General features: G+C 38.9%; 1 protein-coding gene across 1 annotated transcript in view; it reads left to right on the top strand.

The window, feature by feature from the left end:
• The window catches only part of ABCA8 (ATP binding cassette subfamily A member 8), a 79,178-nt gene extending 67,566 nt beyond the window's left edge, over positions 1–11,612 (top strand). Inside the window, 11 exon segments of the mRNA XM_017863673.1 lie at positions 278–398; positions 1,018–1,135; positions 1,789–1,880; positions 5,331–5,491; positions 6,309–6,384; positions 6,458–6,552; positions 7,276–7,395; positions 7,617–7,757; positions 9,132–9,211; positions 10,555–10,610; positions 10,728–11,612. Of these exon segments, the coding sequence (XP_017719162.1) occupies positions 278–398; positions 1,018–1,135; positions 1,789–1,880; positions 5,331–5,491; positions 6,309–6,384; positions 6,458–6,552; positions 7,276–7,395; positions 7,617–7,757; positions 9,132–9,211; positions 10,555–10,610; positions 10,728–10,826 (1,159 nt within the window). The 3' untranslated portion in view covers positions 10,827–11,612.
• The last annotated feature ends 8,517 nt before the right edge of the window (positions 11,613–20,129 follow it).

Below are 20,129 nucleotides of genomic sequence, written 5' to 3'. Positions count from 1 at the left end.
GGTGTCAAAGCTATGGTTCCCAGAAAAATTACTCCATTGAGTTATGATATAAAAATTCTTTGCCAGCTATTAGGTTTCAAGTTAAAACTGATACTGAAAAAACGTACTTCTATAGATAAGATAAGCAAGGAGGTTGTAAGGGGATGGGAGTTGTGAAGGGAGATTATGATGGTTTGTTAATTGCTCGTACTGCTCAAACATAAGCTTTAAAGAATGCAACTTTTGACGCAAAAATGAAAGCCAGAAATCAATTATTAATGGATGGTTTTGACTCTAGAATTTCTCCAAGAAGCAGTGATGTGTGTCAAAATCCAGAAGAACCAGAAGGAGAAGATGAAGATGTTCAGATGGAAAGAGTGAGAACAGCAAATGCCTTGAATTCTACTAATTTTGATGAGGTAAAATGTTACACAAAGGTTTTTTTACTAGTCAGTCTACCAGTCTAATTCTCTAATGATTTTGAGTTTCTCTTTTCCTTACAAATGAGGATCACTATTTTAGTAGGTAGTCATCATTTTTACAATTAAATGAGCAGGCTAAAAGTCACATTAACTCTTTTGTTCTTCTTGGAATAAATTAAAAATAGAGTGCAATAGAAATTATCAAAGCCAAGAAAGAATTTCAGAAACTGAACTAAGCAACAAACATCATTGCTTGTTGGAGAAAGTGCACAGTACAAATTCAGGGTCAGGTCCAGCCCACAGCATTTGTTTTGTTGTTTGAGGATAATCAGTGCTTCTCTAAGTCTTCTTGCCCCTGTTTGTTCTAAAAGGACAGGCAAGCTGTATAAAATAATGTGCTTCTGAAAAAACTGCCTTTGTAGGAGAGGAAAATGACAATCTCTCCTCTCCAAAACCAAGGGTTAGGCTAAGGACATGGCCAAGAAGCATGTCGCCAAACAGAAGGTCTTTGATGCATGACTGGGGCAACAAAGGGTCCAACTAATGAGAAGATGGAATTTTGTTTCAAAGCTAATGGAGAGAATTAAGGTCTGACGTAACTTCTTGTCATTTACAGAAACCAGTCATTATTGCCAGCTGTCTACGCAAGGAGTATGTGGGGAAGCGGAAAGGCTGTTTTTCCAAGAGGAAGAATAAGATAGCCACAAGAAATGTCTCCTTCTGTGTTAGAAAAGGTTGGCCATGGGGATCTTCCACTGCTGGCTCAGAGTCCTCCTTAGAGCTTCCTGATTCCTAATGAGCATTATTCTGGATACCACCTCTTGGTTCACATGCAGACCCAGAGGAGAGTGACAATGATAGCATCCTTTACATGTTTCATTTCTAACTTAAATTAACTCATCTCATGAAGAGGAGCCTAGTCACATCTACAATGAAACCATAAGTTCTCTAATAAGATGAACTTTTGAAGTCATAACATTTCTATTAAATGAACACAATTGATTTCTTAATGTTCATTGTTTTTCACAAGATAATGGACAAGATGTACTAGCACACTCTGAAGGCTTGGCCAGCAAGTGTTAGATGACCTCAGTTTGTGCCAATATTGCACCAAAGTTAGGATCACAGGAGACAGAATATGACACACCTGGCTTCCAAGAGTGGTTTTGCCACTTCCCATCAGTGTGACTTTGCACAGGTAACCCCATCATTGAGAGAGCTTCTGCCCCAACAGCATAAGAATGCACTACAATAACTTCTCAGGGTGGTTGTGACAATTAAATGACAACTAATAGCAAATGCTTGTCACATTGTGAGACTTCAACCATGTTTTACTCTTAATGTTACCATTAAAATAGATTAATATTAAGTATAACTTTTTTTTCAGGTGAAGTTTTAGGATTATTAGGACACAATGGAGCTGGTAAAAGCACATCCATTAAGGTGATAACTGGAGACACAAAACCAACTGCTGGACAGGTAGGTGAATTATGTGGAAAATATGTTATTTAATGGTGAAATAGATTTGTAAGATTTGATGACCTTAAAAACAACGAATATCACTTAATCATTAGATAACTGAAGTGAATAATGAATACACAGGAGAATAAATTCATGAATTATCACATAAATGCACATAAAAGTTAAGCACTGAAAGGGTGTCACAGAATCCTTAGGGTGTCGCTTTTCCAGTCAAAACCTCTGGAGCTGGTGGTGCCTTTGCCCAAGTTTGGCTCAAACCCACTGCATTCTTTCTGCCCACTCAGCTCAGCAGGCTGCACTCTGTTTATGCCACCAGCCTGGATCCCAAGCCTACCAAGAGTGAGCCAGGCACAGAGTGGTGATGGGTGTGTGAGCAAGCATGGGGTCTGGTTGCTGCACACAGCCTGGCATGCTGGTTGTGGCAAGGCAGGCAGCTCCAGGCATAGGCACAGGCACCAGCTCCATGTAAGGCTGTGGCTGGACCAGGCATACTGCAAGCAGCTTCCACTGCAGGCACCGAAAAACGTGGTGGCACCCAGAAGCTTGGAAGTGCCAGGAACCACAGAGTCCTAAAGAGGGTGTCACAGCCCTGGCTTGGGGAGTCCCTAAGCCTGGGATCCCTGAAGGGTTGCAGCTCTTCTCTCCTCATTGCCCACAACATGGCAAGCAGGGGGCGTGTTTCAGCCCTGTTAGTGTTACAGCTCTTTCAGTCCCACCATTTGGCAGGTCCTGAGTTCTTGTCCCATGTCCAGGAAGAATGAAGTATGTGGACAACTGGAGGTGAGGAGCTTCACTGAGTGACAGAATAGCTCTCAGGAGACCCAAAGTGGGTCTCCTATTTGCAGACAGGTCATCTTGATGAGTGTCCAGCTCTTACTAGAGAGGAGACCCAAAGTGGGTAGCACCTTTCTGCAGCTGGTAGTCCCTATGTCTGTGTGAATCTGGCTGAGTCCAGGATTTTTATGGGCTCAGAAATGAGAAAGTGTGGGCCAACTGGTCCATGAGTAGCCTTGGGCAGGCCTGGAAAAAGCACCGTAAGTTCTCACTCTGGGCCACAGACCCCACCTAGAACTGGCAGCCTGGCCCCCAGACTTCAGGCCATCCTTGACTGGAAGGTGGGGTTTCACCAGAGAACCACCCCTTTCTACCCAGGAGCCTGTGTGCCTCCTGCCATCAACATGCCATCTATAGCACCCAGGCTGTTTGTGCTGAGCAGCACCTGCAGGTCTTTGCCAAGCTGCCCTCAGCAACCCCCTGGCCTCCCTCTCACACTTGTCAGGGCCTAAAGTCCAGAGGGGGCTGAGGCAGCAGGAGGCTGGCATATCGGTGCCACCCTGGGTGTGTACACACCCAGCAGGGTTGCAACAACACCTGGACTCAGCCACAACTTTGCTCCAAAATTGGAGCAAGCACCAGCCCCCGAGATTCAGTAAAGGGCGCCCCAATTCAGTAAAGGGCAAGGCTCCCATCTGTTTCTGGCCCCCATCAGCCCCCAAGAGTACACAGCCCCAGTCACACCTCCCCTGCTACAGCCAGCATCTTCCCTGTGGCTGCTCCAGACAGGCTGCCATTGCCATCAAGGAGTAATTATTAAAGGCATTAAGACGTCTCCCTTGCTGCAGATGGCATCTTCACAGCAGCGGCTGCAGACAGGCTGCAGCCACCTTCAAGGGGTAATTATTAAAGGCATTAAGAGAGAATGTCCAGCATCAGAAATGAAATTAATGCCAGAATTCATAAAATCCTATTTATACTGCCATCAGTCACATGGATTTGCACTTTTAGTGAGCACTGTCTTTCCAGTATATAATATTTACTCTTTAGTAAAACTTTAAAAGAAAAAAAAAAACTTGTATTAGACAGTTGTCCTTCACAAAGTGCTTCGTTGTTGGAACATACATTTTTGTGCAAATGCAACTGTTTCTTGTGAGTGTTTTCAAGAAATATATCAAAAATGAGATACAAGGAGGTGAAATTGACTTTAATTGCACTTGCAATTTAGATGTATAAGGTGGCTAGGCAAACAGAAAAAGAGCTCAGGTTTATCTAAGAGAGACATCATGTGGTAGAGATAAAACATTTTCTCCCAAATTCTATGGCAGAAAATAGAAAACCTTAAGAACTCTTTTACAAAGAATGTCCAGAGGAAGTACAGAACAGAATATAAGGCAGATACTTGTGGAACCGTACCATGGGAAAGGGGCTAGTAGTCAAGCCAAGAAAGGAAGACAGCTTGGAATGCTATTGACAAATATCTCACTAAAGAAAGAAGAGAAAATGGACATTCACAATCCCTCTGTAGCCACGGTGAGAGCGGATGTTCATGAAGATGCCTCTCTGCTGGTGGCTTGGCCAATTCTAACTTAGCCCTTAACTTCAATCGTGAACACCCTCCAACTCAGTCACCACCTGGGGTCTAAGTCAGTATTTTATTCCTCATTAAGCATGGGAGGAAAGGAGATAACTGCTCATTAATACGTTGGAATGAAATCTTTTAAAAGGTAAGTCTGATCTGAACTAGAAAGCTAGCCATTTGAGTGTCACAAAATGAGGTTAATTGGATCAGCCAGTGTGAGTTTTTCTTAATCCATGCATTCTCCTGATTAAATACTTTCAGTGACCACTTGCTGCTCTATGGCTGGAAAGACACAACCCTCCTTGTCTTGCAGGTAGCTGGAGGAGCTGGCTTCCCTGTCCCTCCTGCCTCATCTTTGTCCTCCCCGTCAAGCTTCCACATCAAGCTTCATCCCCGTACAGGGCTTTGGTCTCGCTTTTTGCTCTGCCCCAAATTCCTTGCCTTTTGTCTTTTTTCCATGACTAGCATCTTCTCCTCTTTGTTGAAATGGCCCCTCAGCAGACAGGCTCTTTCTAATTACCCTACCTACTGTCACTTCCCCAGTTATTCTCTACGCCAGCCTCCTGAATTTCCACAACAGCACAACTTTTGATCTGTCTTTACTCTGTGTATTGATTTTTCTACTTGTTTATTGCCTGATTCACTCAGTAGAACGAAAACTCCTGATAACAGAGGCACTAGTTATTCCACCCTCCACTGTACCCACAGGCAACATAGCACTCGTTACATAGGAGGTACTCAAAAGATGTTGATCCATGAGTGAAGTTAAATAGTAACTCAATCAATGTATTTCATTTTGACAGTGATTTTAAAAAAATTGATATCAACTGTTGGCCAGGATGGACAGGCACCACATTTATGGGATATTGGATTTTTCAGCCAAGATTGGATTGTTGGCTGTGGACACACTTATTTTCATGTATTTGCTCTCTGACAGCCTTTCTCCAATGCAAAATGATTACAGATTATTAAATCCAATGAGGTCCTAGAGTTTCTCTAGTTTTTCTAGGTTTGTGAAGAGAAAGATGTCATGGATATAGTCAAAGAAGCAGTGCATAATGTAGGTTCTGAGAGGGAACTTTCATCTGCAGGTGCTACTGAAAGGGAGCAGTGGAGGGGATGCCCTGGAGTTCCTGGGGTACTGCCCTCAGGAGAATGCACTATGGCCCAACCTGACAGTGAGGCAGCACCTGGAGGTGTACGCCGCCGTGAAAGGGCTGAGGAAAGGGGATGCTGAGGTTGCCATCACACGGTACACAGAGGAGCCATATCTGTTCTATACCCAAGGGAGGGTGGAGGGGAAGGTTGGGAGTGATGACCCTCACAGGAAATTCGGGATGGGAGACTCTGAATGCTGACCCAGGTCATGCTGGGTCGATTTACAACTAGAAGCTCCTTTCCTGGATGTCAAAGTGTTACGTTTCTTTCTCATATTAAATAAGAACATTTAAAAAGGCTGGGCGCAGTGACTCATGCCTCTAATCCCAGCACTTTGGGAGGCCGAGGCAGGTGGATTGCTTGAGCTCATGAGTTTCAGATCAGCCTAGGCAACTTGGTGAAACCCCATCTCTTAAGAAAAAAAATGCAAAAATTAGCCGGGCATGGTGGTGTGCACCTGTGGTCCCAGCTACTTGGGAGACTGAGGTGGGAGTATGACTTGAGCCAGGAGGCAGAGGCTGCAGTGAGCCAAGATTGCACCACTGCACTCCAGCCTGGGACATCGAGTCAGACCTTGTCCCCAAAAATAATAATAATAATAAAATTTAAAATTTAAAAAGTAATTATTCATTGTTAAAATGTATAGAAAATACTAAAATTTGGACTGTCATAGAACAACTATTTGGATATAATGACATGTCCTTCTATTTCTTCAAAAGGCAACATTATCTTTTGTGGAGGAGCAAATTAGCCAGTAATACCACCCCTCCTTCCCCCATACTGCCCCCAACACCACCACATTATTTCCAGAACTGCGTTTTTGAGCTCTGATCCTCCACCCTTGCTTGGGTTATCCTCTTATCTACTTCCGCCTTGTCAAGAAGACTGTACAACTCTCCTGTTTCCTTCAGGTTAGTGGATGCACTCAAGCTGCAGGACCAGCTGAAGTCTCCTGTGAAGACCTTGTCAGAGGGAATAAAGCGAAAGGTATGGGCAGGGCTTGGTGTTGCTCTGCAAGTGCCATAGATGGGAACCAGATAGGCTCTTCCTCCCTTTGCAGCTGTGCTTTGTCCTGAGCATCCTGGGGAACCCATCAGTGGTACTTCTGGATGAGCCGTCGACCGGGATGGACCCCGAGGGGCAGCAGCAAATGTGGTGAGGAACATTACCACGGTCAGGGCCAGCGTGGATGACTTGCATGAAGTTTGTGAACCATTTTCTTCTGTAAAATTGTCCTTTAAACTTTTTTGTGGAGGAAAAAAAAAAAAAACTATCAATGTCACTTGTAAAACCAATACTTTGAAAAAAAATCTTTCCCTGATAATATTTTATAAACATTTCCTATTGAAGAAAGAATTACCATTGTTAGGGCCCGTAGAGCTCACTCTTGAGTTTCATAAGTGCTCAGTTGCTCTTTTAGGTGCATTTCTGGATCACAATCACGTAGTGTTCCAAACTTAGCATGAGAACAGTAGTTCTCATTAAGGTGTAAAGGTGATTGTCATTGTGTGCATTTACTGTGCATTTATTTTCTTCTCACTAGGTCGTGAGATGCTGTTGTTAAATTTTATGTCATTCTGTTCCCCTTCACACAGACTTCTCATAAACAAGCCTCTATTGCTTAGCACTTCTTTTTGAATACAACCCTGTAATGAATGTTGTGTTCTGTAAACACCCCTCTTCCAATGCATGATTCCAGTTTAACAGCTCTCACCTAGCTTGCCCTTCCTCATCCTATCTGCCCTACCAAGAACCCTCTTTTGCTTAATCTCTTTTTGCTAATTATTCACATGCATGCCAGTTAAAAATTCTTTTCTCTATCTCTTTCTGATTATTTAGAGGATTTCCTAAATTGCAAATCATCTCTTGACATTATAGGCAGGCCATCCGGGCCACCTTTAGAAACACGGAAAGGGGTGCCCTCCTGACCACCCACTACATGGCAGAGGCTGAGGCTGTGTGTGACCGAGTGGCCATCATGGTGTCCGGGAGGTTGAGGTGAGTGCCTGTCCTGGACCCACACTTGAACTCAAGGTGCATTGCTGCAAAATGTTGTCTGTGGGCAGGGAGAGATCACTGAAAACAGCTGAAATGACTGTGCCCAGGTCTAACAATAGGGACCTTGAGACAATGCTAGCAGCAAATCAAGGTTCTCAAACATTATACTGAATGTTTTTTTTCTCCTTTCTCATATGACCTCATCCTCCTCCTACCTCCAGATGTATTGGTTCCATCCAACACCTGAAAAGCAAATTTGGCAAAGATTACCTGCTGGAGATGAAGGTGAAGAACCTGGCACAAGTGGAGCCCCTCCACGCAGAGATCCTGAGGCTTTTCCCCCAGGCTGCTCGGCAGGAAAGGTAAACGTGGTTGTTGTTTTGGAAATGGTACCAAATGTTCAATGTTACTTGTCAGTTATGTTGACTCATAGTCATTCAAAAGGAAAACCTAAAAGAAAGGGATTATTTGTTGGATTCTGCAGGAAGTAAACCAGAGAAGAGACAGCAGATGTAAGAGCTGATACGGCAAGTGTCATGGTCCCACTATGTGCCAGGGGCTGTCCTGGTATTGTGTTATCCTATCCAAAACTTACAGAGACTTTTCAGCGTAGACATAACTCTTCCAGCGAAAAGTGAGTGGACTTAAAAAAGGGTTGTGAGGGACCTTTACAGGGACCTTCGTAATTGAAATTGATTACTATCTTTATGAAGAGGAAATTGCCGAGAGACAGGTTAGGTCACATGAGGAGTTAACAAGTGGCAGAACCAAGAGGTAAACCTAATTATTTTATTTCAAATCAATTAACATTTTCAATTTTATGTAAATTCTGGTAACAGCACCATCCCGATGTATTTCTTTTCATAGACAGAAAAAAATTAAAGAGTAGCCTTAGGATCATTTTTAACACCTAGAATTTATAGCAGATGATAGATAATTTAGGAGTTAGGTGAGAAAAATATTAACAAGGAGAAATAAGTCATAATAATAACAATGTGGGAAAATATATTTCTACGGTGTAATATAAATGGAAAAGCAACGCTATAATTCAATGTCCAGCTCATGGCTGTATAGAAATACATCATGAAGCCATAGGGAATAAGCAAAATAGGTGAGAATGATGCACCATAAACATATGTAATGATGTCTTATGAAATCAAATGTACATCTTCCTAATTTTCAAATGATGAAAAGACAAACATTTGTCCGAGAAACAAAATATTAAAAATTGTTGTTGCCTACATTTTTGGTGTTGAATTCCTGCTCTTCTAACCAGAGGCTCAATTACATTATCCTATATTAGGTAGGCAATTTGAGTAGGATGGAGGAGAAGGAGAGATATGTGACTTGTGGGAAATATATCTAGATTTCCACCCTATTTGAGGAACTTTAAGAAACTATGCAGTATAAGTTCCTCATTGAAGGCTGAAGTTGAAGATCAAGTATTCAGTTAGAAAATAAGGTGGAAGCTGACTTTTGCAAATCTTGAAATATCATCTGGACAGCCCCTACTCACTTCCATCCAAGGGGCCAACAACACTAAACTGTCTGAGTATTACACTCCCTTCCCCCAGTTCTCCTTGTGAACTGCTTCCTTTTGATTAATATTGACTCACCCTACGCTTTTTTCCTACACCAAACTGACTCTCATTTATAGAAATAACAACCCATATACAAAGCTACACAAATCAAAACAATATGGCACTCTATTCTGTTCCATTGATCTTTCCTCTCAGGTACTCCTCTCTGATGGTTTATAAGTTGCCAGTGGAAGATGTGAGACCTTTAGCCCAAGCTTTCTTCAAATTAGAGAAGGGTAAGAAATATGACTTTGAAATAAGACCCTGGAAAGAAGATAATTTCGAATTGTAAAATAATCATCTTTATGACAAAAATGAAATGTGACAAAATGCACTAAATTTTAAAGTTACAATCTCAAATTGAATTTTAGTAAGACCAAAATCAAGGAGCTAGAGGGATTCTCTGTGTCTGTGCCAGGAGATAATGAGAGTGATTGTTTTCACTTGCTTTGTGGGGTTTTGTCATGTATTTTTCACATATATTGGTACAACCTAAGTCAAAACTCATTTATATATGCATTTAAGAAAATTGTCCTTTAAAATATCTATGCATATATATGTAAAATTAAATTTTCATGGACCAGCATATTATTTTGCTGTCTTAGGCTGTATATTAAGAAACTGACTCCTGTCTGATCGTTGAAACAATCTCCTCGCATCTGTCACATTTTAAAGCTAACTGCCCTGCATCTGTCATCACAGGCTCATGTTTTCCTTGCAATTTTAGCTCATTAACTCTGCTACTCTGAACTGTGCTAGTCAGAACTCCCTCGTTATGCTATTTTCATTGTCACTGCTCAGTGATATATCTTTGCTTGCTTATCCCCTGCCCTAAGGAAGAGATTCAGATCTTCTAGTTCTAGAGGAATTGTCTAACTTCCTAGAGCATCAGGAATTGTCTGATTCTCTCCTTGAGAGCATCTGTGCTCACAGTAATGCTCTTCTTTTCATGCTCTGATGGATCTGAGCAATCCAACTTTCTGGGCCATGTGGTCATTCACAGCACTCTCCAGGTTGGCAACAAGCCCAGTACTGACCTGAAACTTTTGGTGGCATATTTCCAATCTGCTGAGCTCCTGTTAGAGCCCTAACTGCCTCTCCCAGTCTATTTTGGTCAATAAGAACAGTTTCTAACCCAATCAGGGGAAGCTGCAATGGTTTTTGGATAGAGGTCTGTGAAGATACCTGCTCTCTAAAACAGCTCACAAATCATTCTCTATAATCTTCTGATGCAAGCCTTTTCAAAATGTGTCTGGTTTCCACCTCTTTCTGTGTTGAATGTGCAAAACTCACTGGCTTATAGGCAAGAAAGAAAGCTTACTCAGTACCATTTTCTCCGTTAAATACAGTTCGCAAAAACTGCACAACATACAAGCATAGTCCAAGCACTTTTTTTCCCAAACCTAAATAAATGCATTGGTATATTCTTAACTGAATGATGTACTTAAGACATGAATGAATATTACCTTAACCTATTTATTTAAGATTTAAAAAAAAATATATCCTTTGTACTATATGTTGATTTATGAGACCTCTAGATATGAAATATATGAACTAATACATGTTCATCCCTATGCAGTTAAACAGAGCTTTGACCTAGAGGAGTACAGCCTCTCACAGTCTACCCTGGAGCAGGTGGGTCACTTTTAGTGATTCTATATCATCCATGGTATATGTGTATAATGTATTCACTTGGAGCTGCAAAGACAATAGGCATTATTCTCCTCTCTTTATTTCTTCCTTCCCTTTCAGGTTTTCCTAGAGCTCTCCAAGGAGCAGGAGCTGGGTGATTTTGAGGAGGATTTTGATTCCTCAGTGAAGTGGAAACTCCTCCCCGAGGAAGAGCCTTAAAACCCCAAATTCTGTGTTTCTTTTTAAACCCGTGGTGTTTTTTTCTTAATACATTTATTTTTATAGCGTCAATGTTCTATTTTTAGAAACTATATTATAAGTACAGAAATGGTTCTTTGTGTGGTGGGAGGAGGAGGTATGGGTGATGGGTAAGTGCCGTGTCCGTGTGGACAGAGGCATTTGACTAAGCCAACCTCCCCTCACAGCCCCTGTATCTGTGCAGGTCACCCTGGTTCCATTTTTCTGTGTAGTACCGAATAAACAAATTTACTTTTATATGATGGTATAAGTTTGTAGATATGCTAAACAAATTTTGTTTAAATTTTTTAAATAAAAATCTTAAAACACTTTTTTTCTAACCTAGACTGAGAAATTCATGTGTTTACTCTTCTGGGTATTTGATACTTTTAAAGTTGATATTTTCCTAAGAATTTAACATGTCATACTTTTTGAAATAGATTCAAGTGTGTTTCTTATTGCTAAAAATACTAAATGTCATGGGTCATAGTATCTGATATCAATATAGTTGATACCATTTCCACAGCTAACACCATGATGTAGGCATAAACTGAAAACCAAAAGCCTACTATTTCAAATATATTGTACTTTTTTTATTTCTGTAAGCCAACTGTGTGCCATTTTCATTGGACTTTAGTGATGTCTATGTTGTAACTGATCTTTTGTGGATATTTGTCACTTGGTTTCAGAAAGTTCACAAATGTAGCAACAGGTCACATGACTGAGTAGGTAGAAAATGTGAAATAAATCTCATATGTAGTTTTGAAATATGTTTTCTATTTCATGTGTCTTTTTCTTAACTCGGTGGCCTCCTACTTACAAATTTCATTAAAAATAATTTCTAATATAAGCATAATTACTGGGCTTTAAGACCCATAATAGGATTTTCTGCTATACTATTTAAGCTAACGTTTGGGATATTAGCCTAATTATTACCCTTGTTTGCCAAGTATAACAATGAAACACCAGCTCTACATACTTCCTGGTACTGCACTCCTTCATGTTTACAGCCATAAAACCAGACAGTTAACACAGAAAAGAATATTCATATTTCTATTTGCTTGGGCTGAAGTTTGTCTGTCTAATTCAACTTTTGTGTTATACAGAAATATGCTGGGATTTGGAATCCCAAGAAATGGAAGTCTTATTTTTTACATATACATTTGGAGTAAATCGTACAACCCTGTCAAGCCTTAATGTACTCCATTGCTGCTAGTTGGGGTGGATTTCAGGAATTAAACCCTTCTTATTTTTAGATATGCAAATCTGTGTTCAAAGGGACAAGTAACTTAACCAAGATTGCTCAACTGGTCATTAGCCCATCCAGCGTTCAACAACGTCTGATACCAAAGCCCATGTTTTTCCCACTACCTCAAGCTAACTCAAGCACTTACCGATAACTTAATTCAGAAGGCAGTGGACATAGAAAACCCGGAAGCTTCTTGATGTGCTTACAATTCAATCAGAAGTGAAAGTACACATACTTAGTAGAAAGCAAAAATACAACAATATTATATGATCAAATGTTACATGGCATGCTATCAACAAAGGTGCTGTCTACAAAAATTAAGATCCATTTTGAACTAAGGTTATCTAATGAAGATTCTTATGAGTGAAAAGGAATTTAACCTTGATTTTAAAGAAAACATTGAGTTCACAAGGGGAAAAAAGAACAATAACATTCTGAGTAAGAAAAACTGAAGAGCATCAATATATAGGGTAATTCACCATTGATAGTTAGGATTGCTTACTCTAGTTGTATTACCAAGCTAAAGAAGAAGACATGGTTTTTATGTTAGTGGAGTTTTCATCCAAAGTATGAAAAAATGTTGAAATTAATATTATAATTACATGTATTTCTTGAGCAAAGAAGTTTATTCCTTTGTTGAGTCACCCCTGGAAAAGGCACATAATTAAATACTTAAAGTAACAACAATATATTTTGGCTAACAGTCTCTCTCAAATAAGGTGAGTGACTCTGGAGATCCTTGGACTAAAAAAAAATTTCTCTGTGCTTTGTGCTGCCCCCCATGTATAGCTTCAAATTGCTGTCTTGAACGCACGTGAAAAACCCATGATCACCTTTATTCTCCATAGTCTTCATAATATTGGTTCTCAAAATAAAGTTCATGTGCCAATATCATCACCATATGTGAGAACTTGCTAAAAATGCAAAATCCAGAGGTTCACACAGAATTACTGAATTAGTAACTCTGGAGATGGTACTCAGCAATCTGTATTTAACAAGCCCTCCAGGTAATGCTAATGCATGCTAAAGTTGAGAAACACTAGATTATAGCCCATGGCTGCTTTTGTGAATATCGAGTAAAAATACAGTACTCTATAATCAATACAACCTTCTTAAAATTGTTAAGAATGACTATTCTTATTGATGGCAAAGTACCTTGAGAGAAGATTAAGAGTAATGGCTGCTCAGTATCATTAAAAATATCTATAAAGCAATTACTGAAAATGGGAGCTATGTATGTATGCAATTTGTGCTAAATAAAAGGTGATGATATTTTTGTAGACATGAATTGTAGCCATTTATTCCTTCCATTTTTAACATTCACAAGAGTTCATCATTGGGTTTTAGAGGATGAGTATTTTTATTACAGTGTAATTTATATACAATAAAAGTCAGCAATTTTAAATGCATGATTTGATGAGTATTGACAAACACACACAGATATATATATTTTTGATAAATAAATGCATTTGACAAATATATGCATTTGTCAAAACTCATCAAATTGTGTGTGTGTGTGTGTGTGTGTGTGTGTGTGTATATATATAATTTATATGTATATCATCCAATGCCTCAATTGTGGTATACGACTTTGCCATTTGCAACAAAAGTTCTCTCAAACCTTTTGCTGATAATTCCCTCCTCTCACTATTGTTTGCATTATTTAACTTTCATGTAAGTAGACCTCACTAGGCATCTCAGAGTGCAAATACTGGGTGTTAACTATGCGTATCTATATAGATGCACTTTTTAAAATGTGTGTTTTGCTGTTGCTGTTTTAGTGTTCTGTAAATGTCAGTTGGGATAAAGTCATTGACAGTGTCATTTAGACTTTCTCTTTTTAGATCTGATTATTCTGTCAGCTACTTAGAGAGTGTGTTAAAGTCACCATCCACGTTTGTGGATTTATCTGCTTATCCTTATTTTTCTGTCATAGATTTTGTTTCAAGTATTTTCACGACGTTATTAGGCAAATACACATTTAAAATTGTTATATCTTCCTAATGCATAGACCCTTCTATCATTTGTAGTGTCCCTCCTTATCTTCAAGCCTATTTTTAATATTAACATAGTTACTGCAGCTTTCTCCTGGCTATCTTGTTCATGGTATATCTTTTTCCATGTGTTTATTTTCAGTCTATTTGTGTCTTTGTAGTTCAAATGTATCTCTTGTACACAGCATATACTTGGTTCTTGTTTTCATATCAAGTATGAGGCTTTATCTTCTGATTGGAATGTTACGTTCATTTATATTTAATGTAGTTATTGATAGGATCGTATCATTTAATATTTGTGTCTCTTTTCTTTTTTCAGATATTGTAGTTATTACTATTGCCTTGTTTTTTTCCTATCTTGCCTTTTACTAGCATTCAATTTTAATTTTTCTATTGGCTTTCTGGCAGCTTCTCTTTGCATACATTTTAGTGGTTGCTCTGGGAATTACAACACATATTAAACTTATGTTAATCTATACAGAGTTGATACTGACTTTCTTCTTGCATAATAAAGAACCTCTGCAATAGTTTATTTCAATTTATTCCCTTCCTTGCACCACATTTTGTTGTATATCTCAACTATGTACATTATAAAAAAATCATCAAAATAATGTTATATGTTTTGCTTTAAAAAGCCATATTATATCAACAAAATTTAAAAAACAAAGAAAATATATGCATCATTTATTTTATCTGCTTATATTTTTACAATGCCTGGTGTTCTTTGTTTCTTCCTAAAGATCTGAAATGCCATCTAGTCTCATTTACCTTCAGATGAAATAACGTCCTTTAAGTTTTTGTTTTGTTTTATGGCAAGTCTATTGGCAATAAATTATAATTTCAGTTTCCATTTATCTGAAAATGTATTTTTTTCCACTTTCACATTTGAATAATAGATAGGCTGGATATCAAATATCTGATTCACAGTTTCTTTTCTTTCTTTCAGCACTTTGAATATGTTATCCCAGAGTCATAAATCCTTCTTATGTACTGATAAGATGTATACCTATTTCAAAAGAGCTAAACTTTTACTGGTTTAATTCTAATACCACTATCTTGAGTGGTATGAAGATCGCACGGCCAGTGAATCTTAAAATACCATAACAGTGTGTGTGTGTGTGTGGTGTGTTAAACTAGCATTTAACACTGGTGTGTATTTGAATCTGTCAAATTTTGAAAGTTGCATTCAGACTATTCTTTTTAAAAATAAGACCACAGTTTCTACTGTATCTTGAGGTTATTTAGGATCAATAATAGTAAAATTAGGCCATTGCCATAGACATTCACTAAGAGACAGAACCAAGTGAGTTCTCTCTCAAGCCTGAAGTTCATGAAGTTTCCATTAGCCCATTTTGCTTCCAAGCATTTATTAAACACTTTTTGGGGAACTCAGTATGAATTGGATGTGTAGTTCTGCTTTGTGAAATGCTTATAATCAAATTAGGAAGAGAAAATGTAAACACTTGGGAAGATTAAAGAATATTTATAAGTACACAATTAGAGCTAGTTTGCTGGTTTAATCAATCTTCTACCAAAATATAAACAAACCACATCATGATTAAGGCAGTAAAAAGTGGTGGAAAGCAGAAACACTTCTTAGAATAATCCTCTAAAAGTACAAGATACATGATTACCTACATGTGTGAAATATAATTAAGCAAGATTTTCTGAGTCAGGGAGATGATTGTCTGAATTTTCTCTGCCAGTTTTGTGCACACCCTTTCTTCTGGGAAACAGTAGATGATTAAAATTCACTTTCTCCTTGCAGTAAATGCTGCTGAATGGTACAGTGATTAAGATCTTGACCTAAATTTAATCTGGGATCTGCCATTTATCATCTACACAGACTTTGTTTCATCATCCAGAAAATGGAGGTATCAGTACCCACTTCAGAGGGTGACCATAGCAACCAAGAATAACAAAAGCAATACCAGCACCAAGAAGCTCCTTGGCTGTTCCCAGAACTCCAAGTTCTCTCACATCCTGGATGGTTCCCTTCCTGCTCCTACTCCCCTCAGTTCTTCAGTGACACATCAAAATGCACCTGTTTTTTCTTCTTTTTTTTTTTACTTCATTTCCCAACAGCCAACTGAGATATCTGCAAATAATGCGCTAAACAAATTTATTTCAATAGAAGAATTCATGCTGTCATCCAAAGAAACAGTACAAACTAGCTCAATCTTTGTTATCTGAAGGTACTTGAGAGGTCAGTGGGAGAGACATCCCAGGGCAGGCAGAGTTTCAGCACCAAAAAGGATTTTTATTCAGCCTATGGAACCAACCAGCATTGATACCACAGACAACCACATTTTCAGAAAAATGAGACTAACAACTGTGTTAAATGAGCTTATGTTTTGTACCTGCTCTTTTGCAAGGAAAAGCCTGCCCAACTTTTCACGTGGCTTTATGTGAGCCCAAGGTCTGGTGCTGATGTCACCTGATATATCTGTAAAGGAAATCCACTATTACAAACCTAGAACCACACAGGGCATGGTGAACCGTAAAAAGTTGATGACTGGCTGGCAGATTTCATTTCAGAGGCCAGTGAGCAAACCTGGAACTGAAAGCATTATATTACGCCCAGTATGCCACAACTGGTTATATTTACAGGCCACAAAAGGCAGGAAACATATTGCTGCATGAGAGGTAATTCCTTTTGCTTCTTATGGCCAATCTTATGCCACCCTTCTTTTTCTTCTCATATTCTACAAAATTAGTTTAACTTCTCTGTTTTCTTTTTACTGTGGTTGTGTAGACACTATACCAAATTGTATTTAAAAGATACATGCAATTAAAATTAATTTATTGGCATGGTAGAAACAATTCTGATGCCTAATGAACCAATTCTTCACTTTTTTGTTTTTTTTTTTATACGGAGTTTCACTCTTGTAGCCCAGGCTGGAGTGCAATGGCACAATCTTGGTTCACCGCAACCTCCGCCTCCCAGATTCAAGCGATTCTCCTGCCTCAGCCTCCTGAGTAGCTGGGAGTACAGGCATGCGCCACTACACCCAGCTGATTTTTTTTGCATTTTTAGTAGAGACAGGGTTTCTCCACGTTGGTCAGGCTGGTCTCGAACTCCCGACTTCAAGTGATCCACCCACCTTGACCTTCCAAACTTCTAAGATTACAAGCATGAGCTACCACATCCAGCCAACTCTTCACTTTTCAACCAGGTAAGCTAGGGTCAAGGAAATATGGTTTATGTCTCTCTCCTGGGCTCCTGCTTATTCCAGTTTCTGTGCTTTAAATTGCTTTTCTGTTTTCATGTTTCTTACCTCTCCTTCTCTCTAGGCCTATGCAAATTTCAACAAAGTTTTTTAAAGACTTTATTGAATTAAAACTATAAGGGAGGATTTTTCTTGCAATTAAAAAAATATGTACAATCGTCTAAGATCTCAGAGAGGCCAAGAAATACGTTGAACAAGAGATGCTAAAGAGAACAGGGATGACATGCAATGTCTTTAAATGGTGGGAACTGAGTGCCTCAAGATACATCCTTTTTCTTCTTCAATAAGAAGAACATTCCCAGCTGTGAAAGGAGGGAGGGAAGAAAGTAAACCATCACCACCACACAGTAGAGGGCAAACAGCAATATTTTGAAAGATGAGAGGCTTAATGTTCTTTTTATAAATTCCAGAATGTCCTTACTCTTTTTTTGATAATTTAAATTTTGAGTCCTGATCCTTCTCCTCACAACTAAGAAAAATATAGATGAGACCTACAGGCAGACCTCAAAGACATTGTAGGTTTCATTCCAGACCACTGCAATAAAGTTAATATCAAAATAAAGCAAGTCACACAATTTCTTTGGTTTCCCAGTGCATGTGAAATTATGTCCACACTCTAGTTTCTTGAGTGTGCAATAGCATTATGTGCAAAAAATGCACATATCCTAATGAAAAAGTACTTTATTGCTAAAAAGAAAACCCTAATAACCATCTGATCCTTTAGCAAATCATAATCTTTTTGCTGGCAGAAGGGCTTGCCTCAATATTTATGGCTATGATTGATCACGGTGATGATTGCTGAAGATTGGGGTAGCTGTTGCAGTTTCTTAAAATAAGACAACAACGAAATTTGCTGCATCAATTGATTCTTCCTTTGACAGAAGATTTCTCTGTCTCATACAATACTGTTTGATATCATTTTACCTACAGTAGAACTTGTTTCAAAATTGGACTCAATCATCTCCAACCCTGCTGCTGTTTTATCAATTACATTTATATAATATTCTAAATCTTTGTGTCACTTCAACTACATTCACAGTATCCTCATCGGGAGTAAATTCCACTTCAAGAAACCACTTCTTCACCATCTATAAGAAGCAACTCCTTGTCCATTCAAGCTTTATCATGAGATTGCAGCAATTCAGTCACATCTTCAGGCTTCACTTCTAGTTCTAGTTCTCTTGCTATTTTCATCACATCTGCAGTAACTTCCTCCACCAAAGTCTTGGACCCCCTCAAAGTCATCCATGACAGTTGGAATCAACTTCTTCTAAGCTCCTGATAATGTTGATATTTTGACCTCCTCCCATGAATCACAAATATTATTAATGTAATTAGTAAATGTAATTAATCTAGAATGATGGATCCTTTCCAGAAGGTTTTCATTTACTTTGCCAAGCTCCTTCAGAAGAAAAATTATCTATGGCAGCTATAGCATTATGAAATGTCTTTCTTAACTAACAAGACACAAAAACTGAAATTCTTCTTGATCCGTGGGCTGCAAAATAGATGTTGTGTTAGTAGGCATGGAAACAACGTTCATCTCTTTGTATATCTCAAACAGAGCTCTTGACTGACTAAGTGCATTGCCAATAAGCAATAGTATTTTGAAAAGAATCTTTTTTTTCTGAGTAGTAGATCTCAACAGTGGACTTAAAATATTCAGTGAACCATGCCGTCAACAGATGTTCTGTCATCCAGGCTTTGTTGTTCCATTTATGAAGCACAGGAAGAGTAAATTTAGCATCGTTCTTGAGGGCCTGAGGATTTTTTTGAATGGTAATTGAGCACTGGCTTCAACTTAAGCTACCAGCTACATTATCACCTAACAAGAGAGTCAGCCTGTCCTTTGAAACTTTGAAGCCAGGTGGTAGCTTTTCTTCTCTAGCTATGGGGAAAGTCCTAGATGGTAGCTTCTTCCAATAGAAGGCTATTTCATCTACATTGAAAATCTATTGCTTAGTGTAGCTATCGTCATCAATTATCTTAGCTAGATCTAGATAACTTGCTGCAGCTCTTATTTCAGCACTTGCTGCTTCACCTTGCACTTTTATGTTATGGAGATGGCTTCTTTCCTTAAACCTCACGAACCAACCTCTCCTAGCTTCCAATTTTACTTCTGCAGCTTCCTCACCTGTCTCAGCCTTCATAGAATTGCAGAGAATTAGGGCCTTGCTCTGGATTACGCTTTGGTTTCAGAGAATGTTGTGGCTGGTTTGTTCTTCTATCCAGACCCCTAAAACTTTCTCCATATTGGTAATAAGGCTGTTTTGCTTACTTATTCATATGTTCAGTGGAGTAGCACTTTCAATTTCCTTCAAGAACTTTTCCTTTGCATTCACAAATTTGCTAACTGTTTGGCACAAGAGGCATAGCTTTCAACCTATCTCAGCTTTCAACATACCTTCTTCACTAATGTTATGATTAAAGTGAGAAACATGTGACTTTTCCACTATCTTAAACACTTAGACGCCATGTAGGGTTATTATCTGGCCTAATCTCAATATCATTGTGTCTCAGGGAATGGGGAGGCCCAAGGAGAGGGAGAGAGATAGGGAAACAGCCTGTCAGTGGAGCAGTCAGAATACACAAATTTATTCATTAAGTTTGCTATCTTACATGGGTATGGTCTGTAGTGGCCCAAAACAATTGCAATGGTAACACCAAAGATCACTGTTCACAGGTCATCATAACAGATATAACAATAATTTAAAAGCTTAAAATATTGCTAGAATTACCAAAATGTGAGACAGAGACATGAAGTGAGCCTACGCAATTGGAAAAATGGTGTTGATAGACTTGCTCTTCACAG

The sequence above is a fragment of the Rhinopithecus bieti genome, unplaced genomic scaffold, assembly GCF_001698545.2.
Source record: "Rhinopithecus bieti isolate Rb0 unplaced genomic scaffold, ASM169854v2 scaffold_2349, whole genome shotgun sequence".
Classification (NCBI taxonomy): Eukaryota; Metazoa; Chordata; class Mammalia; order Primates; family Cercopithecidae; genus Rhinopithecus; species Rhinopithecus bieti.
The sequence above is the reverse complement of the archived record's forward strand: the minus strand, read 5'-3'. Positions and strand labels throughout refer to the sequence as shown.